General features: G+C 38.6%; 1 protein-coding gene across 2 annotated transcripts in view; it reads left to right on the top strand.

Annotated features, from left to right (window-relative positions):
- NCKAP5 (NCK associated protein 5) overlaps positions 1-22,508 on the top strand; it is a 366,198-nt gene that overhangs the window by 262,472 nt on the left and 81,218 nt on the right. For both annotated transcript variants that reach the window (XM_026089071.1, XM_026089070.1), the window contains exons 7-9: positions 3,411-3,479; positions 9,765-9,803; positions 15,970-16,089. In XM_026089071.1, the coding sequence (XP_025944856.1) occupies positions 3,411-3,479; positions 9,765-9,803; positions 15,970-16,089 (228 nt within the window). The remainder of the gene's footprint in view (positions 1-3,410; positions 3,480-9,764; positions 9,804-15,969; positions 16,090-22,508) is intronic.

Below are 22,508 nucleotides of genomic sequence, written 5' to 3'. Positions count from 1 at the left end.
CAGTTGAAAGCTGCTTAGCATTATGCATGTCATGATTTAAATCTTTAAATTTTCCAGTGTTTACAGAGACTCTTCTGCAAAATAATTTCTTCCATATCAGAACTAGCAGATACCTCTATTTTGACATTTGTAGGATCCTTGAATCTATAATGATCCAAAAGCAACGTGTAGTGTTTCATTTAGTGGCAAGTTGTGTCACAGCTATTTTTGGTTGACTGAATGATACTGTGCTTTGGGGGCTGACCCCCAAGAAAAGATACGCTTGCCCATGTGGTTGGTGGTGATGCACGTCACATGTCTGCAGCGGTTTGGTAGGCTGCATCACTTTTGGTGTTTGTGGGGCTGAGGGGCAGGGATGGTCTATTTATTTCTGTGTGTAGCACACGATACATCAAATGTGCATAAATTCCTAGATAGCTATACCTAAAACTAGAAATCTAAGAAAATACCGTTCTCAGTAATCTTCTGTTTTTTTTTTCCAGTGGTGTCCCCTCCTAGGTTACATCTGGGAGAAACAACTGAAATGGGCCAGAACTTCTTTACTGCTGTCTCTGGGTGCCTGCAAGCGTGCGATAGCTTTCATGCTGTGAGAAGCATTGGCTTGTTACTGCGACTCAGGCTAGTGTTAGGCCTGGCCTGAAATGTCAGACACCAAAATAAAAAGTAATAGTGGTACCTGAAAGTTTCTTCCAAGGAGACCTACTTTGCTTAGCTGGCAGAAGATGCCTAGAATATGCAGTACTGGAGGTAGGGAGATCCCTTGGAGAAAAAAGGAGCAGACTTATAAGTACAAAACCCAGCGGTTTCTGTTAAAGAGATGAAGGTTTGGATTAGGAGGTAGGGTTCTGAGACCACAAATGCTATTATAAATTTTGCAAATGAATGCTATGGGGGGAATGTGGGTTATTTATCAAGTATTCAGTTGCAATATAGAGTGATTTAGTATACCAAATACTCATTTTCCCATCTTTTGGGAACAGGCACAGGATCTTAAGTGAAGTTAGCGAAGTGTTCCCTTCTTGTCCAGTCCTCATTACAAAAATGCCAMATAAATAGGCATGATTTGCTCAGCAATCAAGAAGCACAGGAGTCAAGCTAGCATTGACTGTATCACATCCCTTCAGTACACTTTCGAAGCCACTGGTGTGAAAAACGCTTTTATTATACAGATGTCTCCACTATGACTTGATAAGAAGAAAAATGTACTGTTTATTTATAATGCTGTGAAATTCAAATTTCCTAATTTTGGTAACCTGTTCTTAAAGGAATAACTCACTGAAATCAGAGTTTCAGCTAAAAGATCCAAGAAAGCTTAGCTTCCATTTACAACCTCACAGTGTTCCAGAAAAAAATGGAGCAAGAGAAATACGGGGAGCTCTCCGGGTGTTTCATCTAGTACAGCTATATGTTGTAGCTCTTTTATACAAATTGACATGGAAGCAGTCTGCCCTTACTGTTTTAGAATAAGATCATGCAACGCTTTTTAGTTTGTGTATATCAAAATTCAAACGATTAAACCCATAGATGCACCACATGGGTAAATTAAAAGGTTGTGCAGACCAGTCCTTTAATGATTGCATTAAAACAGCAAGACCAATTTATCTTGCATGGCATTTTAGGCTGAAAGTCATAGAGAAAACGTCAGAAACATTTTAACTCACAGGAATACATTTTTATATAGCAACCATGCCTTTATTTTTATCAAGCAATCTGCTGGAATGTGTCTGGCAAAGCACACCAGGAGCTGTGTCTGATCGCCGCTTTGGCATGGAGGACGGTCTGCCCTCCGGCTTCTCATTTCTTGCTGCTGCTTTTGCTTTTGTGGCTTCTGCTTCTGCTTTGCTAGTGGTTCGGCACCTGCAGAATCCATTGGTGGGGGGTATTGTGAAAATACGATGCAGAGCATTTTACCACCCTTTGTTGGYTGTGGTTGTACCCCCGAGACATCGTACTGATTCTATACAGTTGTTTATTTAGACTTGTAAATAAGTAAGCTCTATATGCCCTTCTTCCTTAACTCCATTTCATTGTTTCCTCTTTTTCAAAATACCGGTTATTTACTTATATTTATGTTTCCCTTCTGATATCTGATTTTTAGGATTTATCTTGAATTTGAAATTGTTGTCAATAGATTGATTTATTGGACTCTGGGATTTTTGTTTTGTTGGATCACTGAAATTACTTAACAAGGAAGTGGTAATTGTTGATCTCTTCATGAAACCTTTCCATACAGTATATTATATTAAATTTTTCTATAAAATTGCAAATGTTGACCRTATTTATGACTCCTGTATCTTAACCGCAGTTCTTTTGGAACCTCATTTGTTAAACTTTTACAGATTGATAGAACAGTAAAAGTGAATAAAATAATGTAAATTGTGTAATAGCTGTAATTATCTGAGTGTACTGGTTGTGGATTTATGCTTACGTGGTGTGAAGGTATGAGTTGGAGGCAGAGAGGTTTCTAGAGCCAGTTTTAACTCATAGATTTTTATATATTGTTTCAGTTTATCAGTCTTTAAGAGAAAACTGGTTGAAATTTGCTTTTGTATGTAGCTGATGCATTTGTGTACAGCACACTTCAGAGAATTTCCTTTTCCACCACAGAAAGTATTCCTAAAGTAAAGCCATAATATATACAAAAATACATTGATTTAGTGTAATTTATGTATCAGGTTGTGCCATTTTTGAAGTTTGCACTATGCAAAAAATCTGAATACCATGAAAATTAAGGACAGATTAAAGTCACTACTACACAGAAAACTTTATCGCATTTAAACTGCCATGCGCTAGAGTAAAATTATCTGACTTTAAGATTGCATTTAGATGTACTAAAATATCACTCTTACTCTTGAAATGGTGGTGTTTGTTTTTAAAGTAAAGATTAATAAATGTATCTGGTGCAATTAGACAGTCTAATTTATCAATTAGCTCTTGCATGACCAATGTATCTGGAGAAACAAGGCTTATAAAGAGCTGCCACAATTAAACATCTGCATAAGATTGCCTTTGATTTACTTCCATTAGTAGCTGCTTCTGTTTGCTTCCAGGTGGCTTTCTCAAACAGCAAGTCCACTCTAAAAGGGGTGGAAGAAAAGATGTACCAATATCTTTTATCACGTTTCTTTGCAGATTCTCTTACACCCGACAAGATTAGCTCGTAGACGTACTTAGAATGGCTGCTGCTATATTGTTCTAAACTGTAATGCGTGCTATGAATAATCTCATAAACTAATGTCACTTCTGTTTTTACTCAAAATAGCAATTGCAGCAAAAATAAAATTTATAGGTTTTTTTTTTTTGGATGTCGAAGAGGTACATAAAGTATGCATTCTAAGTTAGCTGTCATGTAGCACAACATACACATTGATTAATTTACATTTTTATTTATTTATTGTATTTTACTGTAGGCGGAGAATTCAGCACTGGCTCTGGAAAATGAAAGTCAGAGAGAACAGTATGAAAGATGTCTTGATGAGGTAAGGGGAATAGAAAAGGGGTTCTCCTCTGGTACCACAATGAAATGGTGAATGAAATGAATCTCTCCCTCTCTTACAAGGTTATTATTATTCTGTAGTTTTCTACTGTTCATTCTAATTAAATCCAAGAAAATATGCCTGTAAGTCATACATATTATGACCTCCACTGGAAATGCTGCTTTGACCCACCTCTTTACCAAAAAGTCTGTATCCCTGTGACCAATATTTGGAACTTTCCTTTCTTTTTTTTTTTTTTTTCCTTAGGAGGAGGAAATGATCATTTACCTATTTGAATTTGTGCGCTCCTGCTTTTCTGTAGAGTGAAACACAGATGGCAGTGGCTCCCGCTGCCAGAAATCCCCCATGCTTTGTACTGTACCATAGTCCATATCCGGGGAATTTAGTCTCTCCGCTCCCCCTTAGGGTTACATACCCAGGTTGTTTTTTCCTAGCTGTCGACTCCCTCATTCTCCTACACAGCTCAGCTGCTGCTCAGACCTCCCTGTTACGGCTGCCGTATAGTTCACCCATCATTTATTGTATGAGCCCTCTAGCTGTACTTACACCTTCCAGAAATGTCTAGCTCTGGACTTGCAAGACTTTGGGCAGTGTCTGCTGTTGTTTGCAGGTTTCTCAGCATATTTACTGATGCTTACTCAGTCCTCCCATTTATCCTGAAATAAGGCTTTTCAGTGTAGCCCAGAGCTTGAAATAGACTTTTAGTAGATCAAAGAGTTGCTGGGTAGAAATCAACCCCTGCCATAATAATAATAGCATAACTAACTGGTAGCATAAATTAACTAAGACAAGGACACAAACCTAAACCTATTACACTGGCTTCCCAGCTCTACCTTTAAGAAAAGAGTGCGTGAGTGTGCAAACTGCACGTAGCAGATGACAATTCATGTCTTCATTACCAGCTTTTTACATTTTTGATCAGCATTTGCTCAATTGTTACTGGACTGATCAATACATCTCTGGTACTAGAAGCCCTTAGTTTAGGCAGATTTTCATCAGGAAATCTGCACTTTTGTCAGTGTAGCATGTTTTCCTCAGGGGACTGGAATAAACCACTAGCGGATATACCTTCCCGCTGGGTTATGCCATATTTGTTCTATGGCGCTGGGTTACTGAAAAAGTCTTGGTCAATGCTGGCCTGAGTCACTCCCCTCAGTGCACTCTGGAATGATATTTGGATATCCTTGCACATATTTGGATATAAGGATGAAACTATATGTAATTAAGTAATTATTAATTTTAGTTTAAATTACAGAATTTAACTTAAAACTATTTTCTGATTGTCTTGGACAAAATCTGCCTACATAATTCATTTTGAAAATGAGTAAGGCACGACAACTGTCAGTCCCAAAAGAACAGGCTCCATACAGATTACAAGGACAGAAGATATATTTGTTACTGTGTGTTTGCAGGAACATAATGGATTTCTGATCCAAGACTGTGTTTCTTGCATGCTGTTGAAGTTCAAAGAATGAATAGTTACTTCAAACTACCCTCTGAGCTTTATTGTCTCGAGCATTAGGTTGGCTGTTTTCAGTTCTTTCATATTATCACAGCTGTATCCATCTTCTGCCTCTATCACAGCTTTTTTCAGGAGGGAGTACTTCTTGGTTAGAAGTGACAATGGCATTTGGTTTTGTGCGTTCCTGCTTTACTTTTTGTTTGTTTTATTTTTCCTTTTTTTTGTCTTCTGTTTGGTGTGCAATGCCCTTTCTTGTCCTTTTCCATTACTAGGTGTCAGTCTTTTCTTCTCCTTCCCCGTTCACCCCCCACAGTGCTTTGGCAGTGACACTGTAACCAGCATTGTCTTACCTGACGCAGACTTGGACTTCATCCTTTCTGAGCACTGAGGTGAAGAAATTGGTGCCAATGACTTAGGCAAGAAAACCACATTTAATATTCACAAGTTCTGTAGGAGTTCCAGCATAACATCTACCTGAGCACATTCTGTTGGGAGAGCTTCACAGGAAAGCACATGTTCAAAGGTTAAACAAGGATCTTCCCTACTTCATTACAGTAAAAATAAAGAGAATTGGAGATGAGACATATATATAATTAGTCAGTAGCCCTGGCAATGATTGTGAGAACCTTCAGTTCCAAGCAGAGACTTCTGAGGTTGTAGCACATGTGACAAAGTTCTTTCCAAGCAGGGGTTCTCACTGGAGATCTTATGAAACTAAAATCTTTTTCATGAATATTTTTATGAGAAAAAAATTCTTCTTCCACTTGAAAATTTCTTTCCTTTATGACTCTTAAGTCTGATGCTTCCTTGTCTTCAGAACTGACCGTACACAAATTCCGCTTCTCCAAGCTGAAAATTTCTTTAGRCCTTCCCTAGTTTAGGCTATACTTCAGGACTTCTTCAGGAATCTTTAGGAGAAGAGGAATCCTGTATAACTGTGTACCTGCTGGGTTRCAGCTCCATTTTGCCCCAAGGAGACCTGGTGGGTTTAAAGGAAGGAACTGGGATGTTCCTCAGAACATGAGGCTGTGGTCACGTCCAGACCTGAGATCGCTAGCCCTGCTGCCAAAGAATTTAAGTGCCTGCTACAACCATTATTTTAATTTTGTCTTTGGGGTTCAGTATGTTGAACTTTTGGGCTGATACACAAGGAATGCTTCCCTCCAGCCTTTCTTTCTAGTCGTAGAAGGGTTTTGAGAAAAACACTCACATAGGCGTTTGGGATACTTGATAGGCCCTGGAGGTAATGAAGGTTGAGAACGCCACTTGGTGAAGTAGTGGGAGAAGTCTGTGAGCATCCTCAGATCACTGCTTCTGTCCCCTGGGCCCAGAAGGACTCTGCTCAGGGCTCGCAAGCATCACCTAAACTGGCCACCCTGCTGGTAGCCTCCATGCTTGGTCCCTGAGGCCTCTTCAGCAATATGATAAGGACACTCACCTATGCACAGAGCGACGTGTTGACAGCTATTAACCCACATCCAAAGGAAGAGAAAATAACCACCGTGATTCTTCTGGCCGTGCATAACAAAAAGATATTAGAGCTGATTTTTGAAAGCCCTGACTGTCATTATTTCTCTCCTTTGTTTTTCTTTAGCCAATTATTTTTATAGTTCATTGCTCATTCACGCACCTCATTTAATATTGTAATGTGAGTGCTTGCACTTGTGACTTAAAAAATGCATGTTCTGTGATCATTTTCATGGTAAAATTCAGTGAAACTCAAATATTCATAGCGATGAAATCCAGAAAGAGTATGGGTCTAGCTGAAGTGTGTCCTTTATGAATTTTAATAAATATTCACTGATTTTTAAAGTAATTGGCCATCTCTGAAGTGTATATGTAAACATCTTTGGAATAATATTTGGAAGAAAGTGTCATTGAAATGTTCCAGTACTACACAAATAAGAAAAGAGCTCATTTAATTTCAAAAACACCCCATAACTTTCTGTCTCTAGAAAATTTAATGCAAGAAACAGGATTGTCTTATTGTACCTTTGGGGTTTGAGGTTAACATGCTTAATCCTAGTTTCCTATTCTGGAATTCAGCTATCAGTCTATTGTCAAGTTGTAATGTCGTGTTTATTCACATTACTGTGCCAACCAAAGTTTCTGTCAAGCTTCACTATACTTATATGCAGGAAATTGTGCAACTTAGGGTAGATGGTATTTTTGCTGATGTTTTAAGAATTAAACTACAAAGTTATAAAATACGTATCAAATTAGCTAGTGAAAAAATAAAGTCATCTTAAAAATGTGTTCTGTCTTTAAGATTGAAGAAAAATAGAAAAGCTTTCATTTTAGTACACTCAAAATGCCTTTGTGCATATGAAACCATATGTTAAAGGCACAGTTATGTAAAATCTCAGTTCTCGTACAAGGTATAATAGATGTTACACTAGGGTCTCTTTTCTCTGATTCATTCTTTTATATCTTTTATATTAAGACCACTTCATAACATGTATATGTAAACACAACTGTGTTAGGAAAAAGTGAGGCTTGATCTTTTATCTCTTTTACTGTAATCCACAAAAGAAACCTCACATAAAGATCTTAGATATGAAGTTCAAAGGGAAGGCAGACAGTGTGAGGGCAAGCAGTGACATCTACTCCATGCCGGCAGACTAAGGGACAGGCCATCTCTATTCTGTTTCTTGTTTAACTGTGTGAATCACAGGCTGAGTCATTCTGCAGCCTGTTTCTTACCGGGCTTGAGCCACAGTTCTGCCTGAAAGCAGGGAAATTTCCCCTATTCTGCACCTCGGGACGGAGTCAGTCCCTCAGCTTTCAATGGTCTCCGTTTCCCCAGTTTTTGGTAGTTTATCATCAGCTTTGTAGTGCTGACTTAGGTTGTTCATACCTGTAGTGTCTCTTGATACCTGTAAATAAAAATGGTGTAGGTGTGCTAGCTTAGCAATTTATTTCCTTCTGCACACTAACATGGGCTGTGGGAGTGGAATGGCAACCTTATTTGAACTGCAAAAGCTTGGATATGATTCCTCTAAAGGACTACTAAACTACTTTAGTTACTACACTATTTCATGAGAGGCTCACCACCACTGTTCCTGCAGCAAGCCGAGAATACAGACCTGAAAATCTTTGCATGGTGATAGCAACACTCAGTTTGTCGAGCTGTGTGTCACTAGATTAACTAGAATGAAATAACCCCATTTTGTAAAGAAACTAGTTATGTATCTTTCTTTTTGAGATCTATGGGAGCTAGGGTCACTGGCAGGTACTTTCATTTAGATACCTAACTTCATACACTCTTAAGTTAGAAAATTTGTCCCATATGTGTAAGCAAGTTCAGTTTTTTCCATTTGGTAGATTATGCCATTTGCACTCCTCTGTGCAATACATAAAGCTATAAGAATAAATTTCTAGGCAATTCTGTTGCAAGTGACTTGTACACACTTCAAAGAACTTTTTAGTTCTTCTTGGTAAAGTAACTTCATGTCAGAAGGTAAAGAAATAATGTATTAGATGGGGTTTGTTCAATTTTCAGGTAGAGCAAACAGACGTTAAAAGTACATGCCAGAAGGAACACTTTCGGAGGGAGATTCTGAAAGCCTATAGGGCAACGCACATGGTTTTCCGAAGCTGTAACATATTTATTTCTGTTGGTTATTATCGTTGTAGTATTAGTCTGTGTCTTCTGTTAAATCATATACAGAGCTATTTTATGTGACTGTTGTTCCACAGGCAAAAGCAAAGTTAGGGACCAGTTTGGAGAAAAAAATTGGTATTATGAGTATATGAATCAGATGTAACTTTTGAATCTAACAGAACTGAATTATTTACAGAAATGAATTTGCTTCAGCTCTTTGCTTATGACTCAGTTCACATGAATGGTCTCTTTTTTTCTTTAATTCACTAAGATTAAGGAGAATCAATGCAGTTTTGAATTTCCAAATGACATCCTTATGTGCTTTACTGTAATTTCGGAAAGCCTAAAACAAAGAAATCATAACTACTATCTCTTTGTGCATGGAGTGAGATTTATGGTTGCTCTGCTTAAATGCAAGAGCAACGATATAGGCAGACACATTGTGTGATAATATGTGCATGTGTAGTATTAAATTACATTAGATTATGGCAGCACTAAAATGAAATATCCAGTTTAGACATCAACAACAAAAAAACCCTTATCTCAGGCCCTCTTTCTGCTCCTCCTTCTTCCCTTGGCAAGTATAAATTAGAAAGGATATATAAGATAAATAACTTCAAAAATTCCCTGTTGAATATATAGTTCTACTAATCAATTCTGTGTAATGTGATTCAAGTCAATTATGCTGTGTGGTGTGAATGCCTTCCAACCACCTTCTGATGACAGTAGGTACTTTAATTTTCTGTGGCACTTAATGGTTTCTGCTTGTCATGATAGATGTACCATTTTGTCAATACTGCATCAAGAAACAATTAAACTTCATGAAAACATTCAGGACTACATCCTCAGCTGGTAAAAGTCAGCTCTAGTGAATGCAGTCAATCCATGCTGATGCACACCAGCTACATATAGGACCATGAAATTTTAATCTAATCCAAAGAAGAGATGACAGAAGTTAAGCAAATGTCCATCATGTCATACTGCAATTGCTAAGACACAGAAGTTTGTTTTGAAATGAGGACTAGCACAGAAGTAATTACTTAGATTTTATATACTCTTACTAGTATTATCTAATGAAAATACTGGAATTAGTGGTGTTTGTAGAAGGAAAGTGGATTGTAAAGTCACAAAAGAAGGTATTGTTGTGCATAAGCATGCATGATAACATACTTAAACTATGTTATTTGTTTATTTATTTCAGGTAGCTAATCAGGTTGTCCAGGCTCTACTTACTCAAAAGGTAAGTTGTGATTTGGGTATTTTGGTATGACTTAAAGCTTAAAGATGTTTATTGTTCACTTAGATGTATATTCTAATTTAGGATATATTTTTCAAATGGTGTTTATGTATTTACTTACCAAAGCTGCAACATGTCAAGCCCCAATTCAGTTTTTTTTTCATAATGCAAGTGAATAAAATACTGTGAGACTGTACATCTTTAAGGCTTGATCATAGTGAACCCATATCCAATTCTTATTTTTGCCTGTATTGAGAAACAGTGTCTGGAAGTCCTTCCTGGATGGTGATTTTTTCCATTCCCTAAACATAATGAGTTACTTCTGTCCCCCAGTCCATTCCTGTGGGATATCAAAAAGATATATATATATATCCAAGTCAGTAGTTGGCATTTTCACTCACATATTCAATGAAAGGAAAGACTTCATGGTGTGGCCTGGGCTTTCCTGAATAAAAGAGAAGTCACTGTATCTCGAGCAGAGATTTAGCTATTCTACTTGTGGGCTGAGAAGCAGTGATAGACATCATATATTCTGTCTTTAAAAAAAAACTTTTGATGGTCTCATGCCCCATTCTCCTAGGCAAGCAAGGGAAGTATTGTGTAGATGAAATTTGTGCAGGGTGGTTGCAAATCTGTCAAAATGAGAAGATTCACTAAGGCTTCTGTAAAGGTCTGTTATGTCTGAAGTGTTCATTCACACTCCAAATGATTGAATATAGTGTGGTTACTGCGTTTTCAGATAGAATCTAACGGGAGGAGTAAAATGTAAAATGGTCATGGCAAAATGAGGAAGCAATTTGGAAAAAAAGTAGGATTGAATTTAACAGAGACAAAAGGAAGGTACTACATATAAGCAGAAATAATCAGCTGCCCAGATAGAGGGTTGGGAATAATGGTCAGGGCAGCAATTTTACAAAAAAATGGTCTTGAAGTTGAAAGTGATTCAATTATGTCATTTTGTTGCAAAAATAAATAAGTAAATAAAGATTTATAATAAGCTATGAAGTCTGCAATATTCATGAAATGATCCTTCAGGAGATCTAGAACACTTGATGAATGTGGAATTATTAAAATGTTTTGGATCACTAAGCTTTAGGAAGACAAGGCTGAAAGGGATGTAAATACAGTCTTCTAGTGTGGATACTGCAAGGAAGAATATAAACAGCTTTGTCTACGCTGAATGATAGGACAAGAAATAATGTACTTAACATGCAGCTTGAAGCACCGCTTGAGATAATCAAAAACAACTTCCCCAAGCCCAAAAGCTTTCCAAAGGCAAAGTACTGGAATAAATTTTTGGGAGAGGCTCTCCAAAACCTTTAAGGACACCTTTGAGACAGGTACCAGGGCAGGCTTCTCCTGAGGGCCAACTGGAGCAGTGACCCTCCGATGAGGAGCCGGGGCGCAGGGCAGCAAGTCCAGGTCCGCGCCAGGTCCGGAGCCAGTGCTGAGGGTCAGAGGCAGACCGGAGATCACCCGGTGAGTCCGCAGGGAGGAGGCAGGTCCGGAACCGGTGCGGGGAGATGAGGGTCGGGCTGGAGGAGGCAGGTGGCCAGGCGCAGACGTAGYGGTGAGGCGGGCGCAGCATGGCTTGGGCAGGGGCCAAGGGCAAGAGCCTCTGCTGCCAAGTGGCTCCGGCAGGAAGGGGGACAGGCCCTCACCAAGGCTTCCTCCAGCTTGCTGGCTATAAACATCTGCACCCAAGTAAATAGCAAACAGGTGCCGATGGTTGCATCTGGCCATCTGGGTGCCGGTGAGAGGGCTGGATACCCTTCTCTGGTCCTTACTGGGCCAGTTTTTTGTGCTTCTACTTTACGCCATTCTGGGTAGGTTAAAAGATGTGCAGGGAGCCGTTCTGACTCCGTCCTTAGCAAGTCTGCCCGTGGGTATCCTCCTGCCGTAGGGCAGAGCAGTGCGGACGTGACTCATGGGTGAGGGACGTGGGACTCCCGCGGGTGCAGTTGCCAGTGATATAGGTGATGCACACATGTAGCCCAAAGGGGCACCTGAAATCCAGAACTGATAACGTTCCCCAAATCTCCTCGYCCAAGAGGTCTGGCCCCAGAGTAGCTCCACAGCTGCCACCACAGGCTAGGGATGATCGTATCGTCGTTCGATCCCATGATTTTTTGACTGCATAACAGAGCCTTTACTCCATGCAAAGGATATTATCCTGCAGCCTTTGGAAGTATTGTGGCATGGGGGTGATTTCTGCAAACCCTGAGATGCGGGGAAACTGGCAGTGCTGCTGCTKGGCTGTGTTGCTCTGCACAGACCCTGGATGCACACGTGCTGTATGAGCTGCGCATCATCAGAGGACTGCCGTCCCCAGAGTTATTGCTGCAACACCTTTCCGAAACATAACTTCAGCTAGCAAAAAACAAAAAAACCCAAATCTATGTTTTGATACAGCTTAACTAGAAATGTAGGCATTTCTTCATCTATAAATACACACATAAACCTGATCTACATTTTGTAATATAAAACCATATGTGATTTGCTAGAGGGTTAGTCTCAATTTATTAATCTCTAGTTTAGGAATATTATGGTTGCTTTCTAAATGAAGGGAGGAGCTTTCTGAATCCCTTTGCAAGGGCGTCAGGCATTTTGATGGCTACTTATTTCTCAGTAATGAATCCTCCCAAACCCGTAGGAACCAAGGAGTTCATATGGATGCAATAAAACAGATTTGAATACATTTAATAAAGTGATTTACTAAGTATTGATGGGATTTAACAGCTGCTTACTTATTACTGAGTAATAGCAGCTAATTTAATATCCATAGAAAGAAAAAAGAGGGTACGCTTCTAAATGCTGATGAATATTAAGCGTTACAGTGCTCTTGACACCATTGATACAAGTTCTTTTATATGAAAGGACAGGAAGACAATAGCATACAATAAAGAGGAAATTGGACTCCTCACGCCAGTCCCAAATAGGCAGATATCTGAATCCAAATAGTAACTAGTAAACAGATAAATCTACCGTGGCGCAGCTAAGCACTAAGACAGAGCCAGTCATGCCACAGTGAGATAACACACCTCTGGGGCATAGCGAGACGTGAAGAAAAGCAGGGAGCTTTCAGAAAATCGAGAAGAGTGATTCTGTACAGTAGCGCACACTGCATAGGCTTTACTGTGAATTTGAAATTGTCCCTCAAGGACTAATTATGGTTTAAATTAAGTACATAGTGTGATGTGACGAATAAAGCACTGTGTACTCACCAGCATGTGGAAAGACTGTGATTCCACTGAGGGATTTTGGTGACACAAATTGAGTGAGCAAAGCTTGAATGATTTATCAATGTCATGGAAACCTTGCGATGGAATTACAGGCCTAAATGTGCAGTTTTCAAGTTTATCATTTGTTACAATGCATATAAAATTTCTCTAATGTGAGAGTGGTTTTTTTTTACTGGGACTATGGAGAAACTGTATGAAATTGTGATTTGTACTGAATTAGCCACACAGCAAAATTTCGCCATTTTATGTAGCAAAATTGTATGGATCTTCTACCACTTACTAATAGAAATTTTTTCCTCTGGGAAATTAAGAAGTCAGAAAAAAAAAATTATTTGAGGCAAACCCATATGCTGTAATACTTACCGGAAGCATCCATTCTTTCCCCCTTCGCTGAAAGACTTCTCATACCAGGGTAAGATGACAGGACTGCTGGGCACTAGATTTTTCTTTTTCTTTTTTCTTCTATATAAGACCCAGATAAGGGTTTGAAATTTGAGTTACAGCACTTAATGAAATTGTTTTATGATCTGTGGATCTGCACTTTGCATGCTACCCTCCTGCACAGGAGGGTTTTCAGGAGAACACTGGGTCTCTTCTACTCTGGGTTCTGTAGGAAAGTTATTTCTTCTTCTTTCTCATCAATTTTTTTTAAAAAAGAACTGAACTAAGTCTTAAAACAGAGAAAGCACATTCAGAGGAAAAACAGCATATTTCTGGAACCTCTAGTATTTCTGGCACTGAGACCCATTTTGGGGAAGTATAAGTCTGATACTCAAGAAGAAAAAGGAAGAATAGAGAGAGGCTCAGTTATTACTGTAGTGAGACCTAGCAATACCTGAGATATTTATGAGATTATTTTCTTAATATCTGGTCATTTTGCGCACAGGAGTGGAATTAGATGCTTCAGACATTTGCTAGTTGCATTGATTGGTAATTTTAGGATTTTAACATTCTAAGCTGAGACTTCATTTTACCAGAATACTCCTACCTTCATGTTCCACTTTTCGACTCTGTGCTATGAGCAGTGTTACCATTGGCACGGTTTATAGCATCTGGGCTGGTAATTTACTTTCTTATATTTCATGTTTTAGCAGAAAGTCTAAAGTTTGAGAAACATAAATCTTATGGTTGTAAAACTGTAAGATAGGAAAGTTTTGCGCAGAGGCGTTGCGAAGATTGCAATTTTTTTCTATGCTGTCAGCTTCCGTGAATCATTTTTCCCTTTCAGTGCACTTAGTGGGGTTGAACCATTAAACATTGTTGTAACAGCTAGGGCTCTGTTTTAAATTCTCTGATTATTTGTGAAAGGCAGATAATGATGAGTCTTGATGCTTGTAGTTTCCTAATAGAGATAGCCTCGTGTAAGGCCAGAGATGAGAGAGGTCTCACTGACAGAACTAAAGCTTTAGGTGTTCACAAAACATCAAATTCAATTTATTTTTTCTTGTCATGTTGGAATGCTCTAGCCATTTAATTTGGACAGCCTGACAGCCACTTAAATATTAAAATGAGAAAGTGTCTGGAGAAAATAACTATTAATCCAGTAGTATCTTAAAGCTTGATACATAGTATGTTCATAAGAAAATATTTAAAATTTTCTGAAATTTTCAGGATGAGCTTATTTTATCATGTGTTCACCTCTTATAAGCTCGGTGCTCATTACAGAGGAGACCAGAGCTACTGTAGGCAAGAATTTAGACTATGTCTGGCTATAATTTCCACCTCTGAGTTGTTTTCTCATATTGTTAGGTTGTTACGTTGATAATGGTATTGACAGAACAGCATATGGGAATCCAGGGGCCTGTTTCTCCACCTTTGTATGGTGGAAAGTAAAATCAGCTAGGCACTGGCTAGCAACTGTCCTAAATTTAAAGGAATGTGGAAAAGTGTTTTGGAGGTTTTTAAAAAATGTTTCTAGGAATATTTATGGTTACAACTGTTTGTTTTTATATGTAAGCTTTATTAGGAAACAGCTCTTCCTGATTTATGAAGCTCTCATACCGCAAAATGGACAACTGCACATATTATGTGGAAAGGCTAAGGGTCAAATTTTGCTTTGTGTTTCCAAAATCCTCCTTCTGAGAGAATCCTGTATTCCTTCAAGTGTCCAGGAAAAGCAGGTCTTCCACTGAAGTCAGAAATAAAGGTTTTTTTTATATTTTTTTGCTATATCTAAAGGCCATTACTGGGTTGCTTATGATGAACCTGGCTTAGCCTTGGCTGAAAGACGTGCATCTTTCAGTTTAGGCAGTAAGGTCATGTGCCTTAAGATGCAGAGGTTTTACATGTTCTCTCTGCTTCTAATGGACTATTTTAAGGCCTTTTGGTACCTCATATTGGAAATGGCAGTCAAGATCATATTTGCAACTGAATTTAGAGGTGCATGGATGTTTTACCATGGTCTGGCCACCTCTGCAGTGACTAGTTGTGGTGGAGAAGATGTAAACTGTCTACAGCATACCAGCCAGCATTGCTGAGCTAGTTATTCCAGGAAAAGCAGGGAGGGAGTCAGACTTCAGAAGAGTACCTTGAAGGCACAGTACCTCTTTGCACGTCTTCCTGGTATGCTGTAGCTTATGCTTTTTCCATAGCTTATGCTCCTTAAAATATTCATATCTTAATTGCTGTTTTCTGCTTGTGTCAGTGTGGCTACAAAATGAAACACATTGCTAGTAAAGTCACTTTTTATACCGATAGAACATTCCAATAGGATGTCTCATGTAACTTATATTTCTCATTACAAGGTTTTTTAATGTTATCCTGTGATGATCAAAAAAACAGAGAAAATAAAGTAGCACATTTTTCTGATTTATGCTATTTTAGAAGTTGTATATTTGTTTCTTCTTGATACCTGGCATTACATAAAGCTTTTTTTAAGTGCTTCTGTTACCTTCTTTCTAATCTTCCTATTTTCCCTTGTGCTGCAGGATCTGAGGGAGGAATGCCTAAAGCTGAAAACGAGAGTTTTTGATTTGGAACAACAGAATCGAACGTTAAGTGTGCTTTTCCAGCAGAGAGTCAAGCCAGCCTCTGACCTCCTCCTTCAGGTAGGAAATAGCCTTTGTGGAAGGAAAGCTAGGAGCTTTATATTTCTCACAACTGTAAAGTGTTTTTCTTCTTCTTGAGGTTATGTCAATAAGCAGGAAATGACAGTTAACAGATTTAATATATTAGAAGAATATCAGTTATATAATATCATAATCGCATAAGATTATATGTAATATATATCATATCATATATCAAATTATGATATCATTGAAACTGAGAGTATACACTAACAAACTGTGGCTACATATTATATGCAAATGTGGAGAGAGGAGCCCCCCTGAAGAGTAACTTACTTTTTAGGTGCTTCTTCATTATGATAAATGGAATGATATGGGTTCATTATCCCGCTGCAGGGAAGAAACTTGGATTTCTTAACATTCTGCTTGGTGGTGAACAGGGTAATTTCCTGTGAGAAGACAGMCCATTTATTTAACTTTTGCCATATTTGTTACAAGGACTTAAAGTACATCTTCATAAGCTTAGAGTGATTTTTTTAACCTTTATTGGGAGAATGTATCTCAGGAACCAACTGACCCATCTCCCKCTCCTTTGCCATTTTGGAATAATCAGAGATGTTTCAGTTTCCCTTTTGATTTGGCAAGGTCCGTTATGTCATGAATTAATCTATCTTGYCATTATCCTTTTGTGGAAGTGGAATTGACTTGCAGTTCTCTTCCAGGAAATCTGACCATGAGCTGGGAGGATAGTGAATGAAGACTAATAAAAGCTAAGCAGGTTTCTAACAATGGGGCAAATTCTGGCTTTAGCATTATATAAGTTATTGATGCCAACATTAGAGAAAAATTCATGAATATGTGGTAATATGTGACTGGGTAATGTCAGGTAGGTAAGTGAGATCATACGTGTAACTTACTGAAATCCTCTGACGTTGCACATGCAAACAAGGTAAAATTTGGCCCTTGCAGCTTTGCTCAGCAGCAGAGGGCTGCTCATGAGCTCCCATCAGCTTGGGCCGTTTGTTGAGGTATCATGGTCTGCTCACCAATGAGTGCTTAAAGGCAAGGGAATTCCCAACACGAGGGCAAAGAGGCGTACCGGCTTCCTGCAAAACTCGAAAGCACGAGCAGAGTGACGCCAGGTCACCAGTCACCCAACGTCTGTGCCTTCGGTAGCAGAGACTGTGGGACAGCATAAATTTACTTAGAATCTGCTCTAAGCGAGCAAAACGGCAGTGGAGCAGAGGCGATCAGTCCTTGCAGGCCACCACAGGGGTCTGGGTTCTGGTGGTGCTCTCAGGTCCTTGTTCTTGCTCTTGATGCCGTGTTGTTTCAGGTGTTGCTAGGTCAGGATCTTCCTTATTCTGATTTCTTCTCCCTCTCCCCCGCTTCCTTTCCTGTTTGTTCATCCTTCATTGGCTCCTGGTTGCTGTGTAGGGCTGATTTCTCTTTATCGGTTCAGGGTCTCTGATGTATCCACCCCAGCATGGACCTTTATTGCTCACTTCTGGTTTTGACTGTCACATCACCTGCTCCTTCTCCATGTTATCTTTTTTTCTTCTTCCTTTTTTCCATCTCCAAACTGCCTGACTCTAGTCTGTGTTAGTGTAGGGTTAGATTGCACCGAAGTCACACGTTGGACATTCTGTGCTACAGAATTGGCTCTGCTTCCCAGTTCCTTGTGTGGCAACAATAAAGCCAGGTTATTCTGGGAGTGTTACAGAAGTGTTAGGTAGCATCTGCAAAGTGGGATCAAGGCTTTGACTTGAGTTCCTTGAAACTGGATTGGGTCACTGCTGTAAAAAGAAGAGGTGAACCTGCCTCAAGTAGAAGAAAGAACTGAATAATTCAGTAGGTTTTCCTGATGGATTCAAACTATTTTTCATCATTGCACCTCCACAGTTCAGCAGACAGGCCCATCTAATACATACAGATTTTTTTTCCCCGTTTTCACATGCTTTGTCTTTATTGGCTGAGGAAAAAAGAGAACCAAGATCTTTCTTAAGTCCAGGTCTCCCAGATGGCAGCAAAATGTGCTGTTATGTCCCTGCACTTGCTTTCAGCAGATTTTAAGCCTCTGGGGGAAAAAAGCAAAGAACGAGTTGCAGTGTACATCAGAAAGTGAAGAACTTCTGTTTAAGTGCTTCATATGTCATTTTTACAGAAAAAGAAAACAGTAGATTTGTGAGTTTACAGAAATTAATTTATCTTCTAACTTTACCTTGGACTTGAATAAATGGTATGTAATCAGTGATCTTGCAGTCTGAGATGTAAAATCTGAAGAAGGGTGTTTCCTTAGGACTGAAATTAAGCAGATAACGTTGTGTGCCTGCATAAAACTGATGAACAGTTAGGATTATGTCTTTCTGGAAATACATAAATCCCAGGTTTAGAGCAGTAGCCAAATATTTGTTTAAAACTGTCACTATACAGAAGAGTACTACATATGTGGTTAAGGACATTCCAGTTAATAATTCATGTCCCTATTCGAAGTGAAAGGACAAATACTGCTAATATGCCTTTTTTTAAATTTTACCTTTCCTGTACTGTCTGATACAGTACAGTTCAATTTTATTTACATGCTGATCTCATCCTAGGAGAATTCATACACAGCACAATTACAAATTTTGAATAATGCTGCAGAAGTGGGTATAAGCTAAAAATAAATAATGTTAGTTATTTTTCTCTGCATATCATCCTCTGTAGCTTGGTTGCACATCATCATCATCAAATTATTCTATGATCAGCATTAGAAAACTTCTGTAAAAAAGACTAAGATTATTTTTAAACCATAAACATTCTTGACATCTCAGATCTCAACAGAAATAAGGACTTTTAAAATTTTATTTTAATAGCATACTGATGCAGTGTCCATATAATGGACATATGTGCTTTCAAAGTAGTGACTCACCATTGCCATTAATTTCTTTGTATATTTGATTTTAAGCAAAGTATCCACTATTTGTATGTCTTCCTCTTTGAAATAAGTTATAATTCACAGTGCTATTGATAAAAAGATTTATATGAATGCTTTAAATCTGACTGCAGAATAATGTCCTGTATATAATACTGATTGCACTGTGTTGCTTTTCCTCATGCTTCTCACACAGATCAAAAGAGAAACTGGTTACTACCAATGTAAAAAAATTTGTCGTGAAGGTTTTCATGATTCCTTCACTGTAAAACTATTATTAATTTCATGCATTTACAAAAAATGTAAGTTTTCATGAAATTGTAAGGCCTGATAATATTTTAAAATAAATAAACATGTTTTCTTGAGGCATTTGATTATGTAGATTGCCATGTAAGTTCTTTGGCACGAGGAATTTTGGTGTACTTACAACTCATGACTCATTCCTGTCCTGCGATAATAAGTAACTTGGGATGCAAAATGCCAAAGAGAAGCGAGAGATAACTCAGGCTTTTTTGCATCACCTCTTTGGTATTGTAGATGATTTTAAGAGCTACTATGTCTTTCTGGGGACTTTCTTTCTAGCTGAAGGGTGTGATTTACAGAGCCAGTACTAGGGTAGATAAATAAGGAGGTGCCTGATCACCTGATCACATTGTTTTTTTTAAATTTAATTCAGCCAATCTTCTCTCTGAAAAAACTTCCTTACAGAGAAGAAGCCTTGGAAGGGTGTTTCTGTCTCAGCACCATCTGAAGAAGAGCAATGGTATTAGTTAAGGTCTAGCACTGACGAGTAGCTTCTGCCCTGGCAGCCTTCATTTTCTTCAATTAATGTGGCTGCTAAAAAGAGATGAAATGCTGCCTGTCATAGCAAGAGAGGTTTGGAAAAGAAAGCTAAGAACTCCGTTTTAGTTAGCTGCCTTGCATTTCATCTGGCAATGGGAGAAATAGTTGGGATAATAGACAGACTAAGATTTAAAATTGAATAGAATGAAATTGGGAGGAAGTGAAGAAGCGAATTTGTGAATGTGATACACAGAAGGTTGCTGAAGGGACAAGATAAGTCCAAAGAAAGAAGAGTAGGAAAAAGAAGAAGCCTCAGGTGGAACATGACTGTTCCTTTGCCCATGGCCGTGTATAGCATCTATGAAATATTTTTAAAAGTAAACATCAATATCACTGTATGTTCTGCCTTATTTAATTCTAAATGAAGCAGTGTTAATAGAAGCTTTTAACTACTAAAATCACCAAATTACAGATTTTTTCCACTTTTTAGCTGTGGTTTCTCACAAACCTGTTTGACTTTGTTGGACGTAGACTGCTTGCTCTTGAGACATTGATCTTTTCACAGATCTTTTTGTTCTAGTTAGCCCTCTTTTTTCACTTATGGCTGAAAATATGACTAATGGCATTGAACCTGACTCTGAAATTAAATATTCTGCTTTTACAGCAGTGATGACTTGCATAGAGTGTTGTGATCATTTCTTCATGTTATGTCTCTCTGTTTACATAAATGTTAGCTGAATTCTTCCCATGGATGAAGTCTTGGTTTCACTTTTCACCCAAGAGGTTGCTGTCACAGATGTTTATAAAGCATGCAGGGAACCTTCAATGAAAGGTGTTAAAAAGTGGCAAGTAGCAACATTTATTGAGTTGATTTATTTGATTAAATAACTAATACAATTTTCATAGTTGGGAAAGCATAAAATAATATTACTAATCATAAGATTTACAGCATCTCTGATCCCAAACTATATTTTCGTTGCCATTTTATTTCCGTCATAAAAATTCCACTTTACCAACTCCAGAACAAAGCAGGGAAGACTCTTAAAGCGTCTATTTTCTCCTTGTGCTTCTCTAGCTAGATTAGTTTCATTCATTACTCATGGACCATCCACACTGTATAATTTCATGTCTAAAATTTTGTCTAGAATGCTACGGCACAGTCCGCTAAATTCTTAGAAGGTTAATTTAAATAATAACTACTTTGTCATAAGTGCGTTGACATTAGCTCTTGTAATAACCTGACAACTATGCCCTGACATATGAGTTAGAGAGTAAGTGCGCGTACTTAGATGGAAACAGTTGTACAACTTAGCAGGAAGGGGTAAATTGCACCAACGACATTATAATATATGGGAAGAAAAAGAGGGCAATTAATTGCCCTCGCACCTGACAGCAGGAGATGGAAAGTCTGGCCTCAGAGCCTGACCTCCCATTCAGGCGTCGTTAGACATGATGGTGTCTGAATGCAGAAGGATGAAAGTGAAGTTGCAGTGCTTTACAGCAATTAGATATACCGAATATTTAAGTATTTCAGAAAGAAAGTATCTGAGGGTTTGAAACTGAAGCTAAAATCATCAGGTATTGTTAGAAAACAGTTTTTCGGCACTGAAGTGTGTGTTTAAATAATGGGGTCTTTGTACTCTGAGTAGCAGCATAATTCACGGCTGACAAGATGCCAGTCCTGCCTGGTGCCTCCTGGCTCTCTAAGGGCAGTCTGAGACCAAGGTCAGTAAATTATGCCTGAAGTTTTGAAATTCCTGCAGTTGGCCTGCTTATTTTGTTATTTCACATTTGTTCTTTTGTATCCATCAGGATATGCTTATTTTCACCTTATTCACTTACTAAGATAATCACTTAAGTGTAAAGCAAGCTGGATATATATTAAGTTTAAACTAGTGCTTAAATTTGACCCAAGAATTTTGTTGCCAGTAGAACACCTACCAGTAAGTGAGGTGGTGGGTTTTGCCCAGCTGCAGCTCTCAGGTGAATGTGAACTGCAGCCTACTTGAGTGCTTTGTCAGGTCAAGGGTAGCAAAGGTGTGGGGTTACTGTCATGAAGATCCTGTCCCAAGAAAGAGAACACAGTCTTCTTGCAACGCACAAATGATGCGAATGCTTCTGTGTATCAGGATTCAAGATAGCAATCTAGTAAGGAACACTCAAACATTTTTTTCAGGCTTTCAGAGCAAATTAAGGGAACATTTCTTCATTCAAAGTGCTGATATCATTATTTCCAGCCTTGCATTATCTCAGTAATCTGGTCTGTGCCTATTTTCTATTTCCGTCATGTCTCCACTCACCAACAGCATCTGAGAGACAGAAATACAAAGCTTTGAATCTTTATATTTTATCTCAGCTTAAATCATCAACATGGAATAATACATTAAAAACCATATTTCTTACTTGCCCTATTTAGAGCCCCAAATCTATGCTGAAGAAGCATTGCACAAGAATCATATGAAGTATGCATGAGAGCCTACTGGTTAGGTGAACGGTGACCAAACTTAGTGATGAGAGAAGGAAAGGAAATATCCCACTCAGAAGCAACCCCATCAAACCTCCTTAAGTTAAGCTGTATCACCTCTAGTTTTGCATTAAACTAAAGAACAGCAGCAGCCGAACCCCTGAAATACTTAGGCCAGATATCTGCTATCCAGCCAGCTTTGGAAGGAGCCTCTGTGATAAGTAGATTTTCTGAGAGCACCAAGACTCACTGAATGTCATCGGCAGCAGTGGCTCTCTGCGGGCCGTCACTGGCCACAAG

Source organism: Apteryx rowi, unplaced genomic scaffold (genome assembly GCF_003343035.1).
Source record: "Apteryx rowi isolate R43461 unplaced genomic scaffold, aptRow1 scaffold_8, whole genome shotgun sequence".
NCBI classification, from domain to species: domain Eukaryota; kingdom Metazoa; phylum Chordata; class Aves; order Apterygiformes; family Apterygidae; genus Apteryx; species Apteryx rowi.
The sequence above is the reverse complement of the archived record's forward strand: the minus strand, read 5'-3'. Positions and strand labels throughout refer to the sequence as shown.